The sequence below is a fragment of the Trachemys scripta genome, chromosome 16 (genome assembly GCF_013100865.1).
Source record: "Trachemys scripta elegans isolate TJP31775 chromosome 16, CAS_Tse_1.0, whole genome shotgun sequence".
Classification (NCBI taxonomy): Eukaryota; Metazoa; Chordata; order Testudines; family Emydidae; genus Trachemys; species Trachemys scripta.
The window spans coordinates 2,196,394-2,198,206 of NC_048313.1; the positions used below are offsets into that span (position 1 = coordinate 2,196,394).

Sequence of the window (1,813 nt, forward strand, 5' to 3'; positions counted from 1 at the left end):
CCTAGCATGGAACTTGAATAGAATCTATCCTGTCCTACCCTGTCCATTTGCAAAGCATCAGCCCCAGATTTTCATGGTTACCGACCTGAAAAAAACTGTAAGAGGGAGATTTAAAAAAGGGGGGAAACATCCAACAAACTGACAAGTGATCAGGCAGCACAATCCATTCACTGAAGTCCTTTTGTCCCAACCCTCCCACCTCCCTGCTCTCTTTGGCACTTTCTGGCACTCTCAGTTTAGTACCTACATTCCCTCACACACACACTATATAGATATGTTGCATATAGGTTATCTGCATAACCATATATGCCCCTGCACATAAATACAAATTATATGTATCTGTCTAGGGAATAAAGGTATTTAGATGTGTGTATGCCTATATGGGGGCGTGTGTCTTTCTCTCTTTAAGGGTCCCTCCCTCTGCATGAGAATCTAAGGCTCTTTAGAGCGACCTCTAAAGGGGTTTCTCTGCATAGAAACCGAAGGATATCTGAATCAATATGTGGACTGTTATAAGACCTTCTCTTCATGGAAGCCTAAGGTTATCTATTTAACATATTCATAAATGATCTGGAAGAAGGGGTAAACAGTGAGGTGGCAAAATTTGCAGATGATACAAAACTACTCAAGATAGTTAAGTCCCAGGCAGACTGCAAAGAGCTACAAAAGGACCTGTCAAAACTGGGTGATTGGACAACAAAATGGCAGATGAAATTCAGTGTTGATAAATGCAAAGTAATGCACATTGGAAAACATAATCCCAACTAGACATATAAAATGATGGGTCTAAATTAGCTGTGACCACTCAAGAAAGAGATGGCCAAGGATGGTGTCCCTAGTCTCTGTTTGCCAGAAGCTGGGAATGAGCGACTGAGGATGGATCACTTGATGATTCCTGTTCTGTTCATTCCCTCTGGGGCACCTGGCCTTGCCCACGGTCAGAAGACAGGATACTGGGCTGGATGGACCTTTGGTCCGGTCCAGGACGGCCGTTCTTATGTTCTGTCTTGCTCTACACAGGGACTATTACGCAAGTATCTCTGCATAGATGCCAAAGGTTATTTTGCCCTCCGTGGGGACTGTTATAGCCATAGGAGCGTCTCCCCCTAACAGCCTATGGGTCTATCACTGTGTAGGAACCTGTACAGGAGATTCTCTCCCTGGGAGCCTAAAGTCCCCCCACTCCGTACAGGGGCTTCTCTAGCAGCTCCTCACTGTAGGGACCTGACGCTAGGCAGGGATCTCTATGGGGCGTGTGACGAAGTGGGGGATTGCCTTGGTTTTTCCTTCTTTCCCCACTGGTTCCAGGGGGGGGGGCTGGTCTAGGCCCCGCTATAGGGCCCCTCTGTCCAGGAGCTCTCGTGGGGACGGGCCAAGGGGCGTGGGGGGGATTCCATAGGGGACGTCCCTTAGGGCCTGCCGCTGCCCGTGTCACGTGACCTGGAGAGCGGGTCACGTGGCCGGGGCGCCTCGAGCCGGGGCTGGAAGGGCAGAGGGCGGGGCTGTTTTCCCCCCCGTCACGTGATAAGAGGGCGGGCGCCGGGCTTGCCGCGATCACGTGACGGGGCGCGGCGCTCGCGACAGCTGAGGCCGCCGCTTCCCCCCCCGCCTCGCGCCATGGACCCGGCCGGGAAGGAGAAGGAAGCGCTGCAGCTCCTGGCCGAGGCCGACAGGAAGGTCCGCGGCTCCCAGTCCTTCTTCGCGGGGCTCTTCGGGTGAGTCCGCCCCCGGGAGGGGGCTGTGAGGGGGGGCCTGGGGGGGGATGGGGCCTGTGAGGTGAGTGGGCGGGCCCTGTGAGGTGAGGGGGGGGCGG

General features: G+C 53.7%; 1 protein-coding gene across 1 annotated transcript in view; it reads left to right on the forward strand.

Annotated features, from left to right (window-relative positions):
* The first annotated feature begins 1,550 nt into the window (after positions 1-1,550).
* The window catches only part of NAPA (NSF attachment protein alpha), a 22,143-nt gene continuing 21,880 nt past the window's right edge, over positions 1,551-1,813 (forward strand). The window contains exon 1 of the mRNA XM_034792257.1: positions 1,551-1,715. Within this exon, the coding sequence (XP_034648148.1) occupies positions 1,618-1,715 (98 nt within the window). The 5' untranslated portion in view covers positions 1,551-1,617. The remainder of the gene's footprint in view (positions 1,716-1,813) is intronic.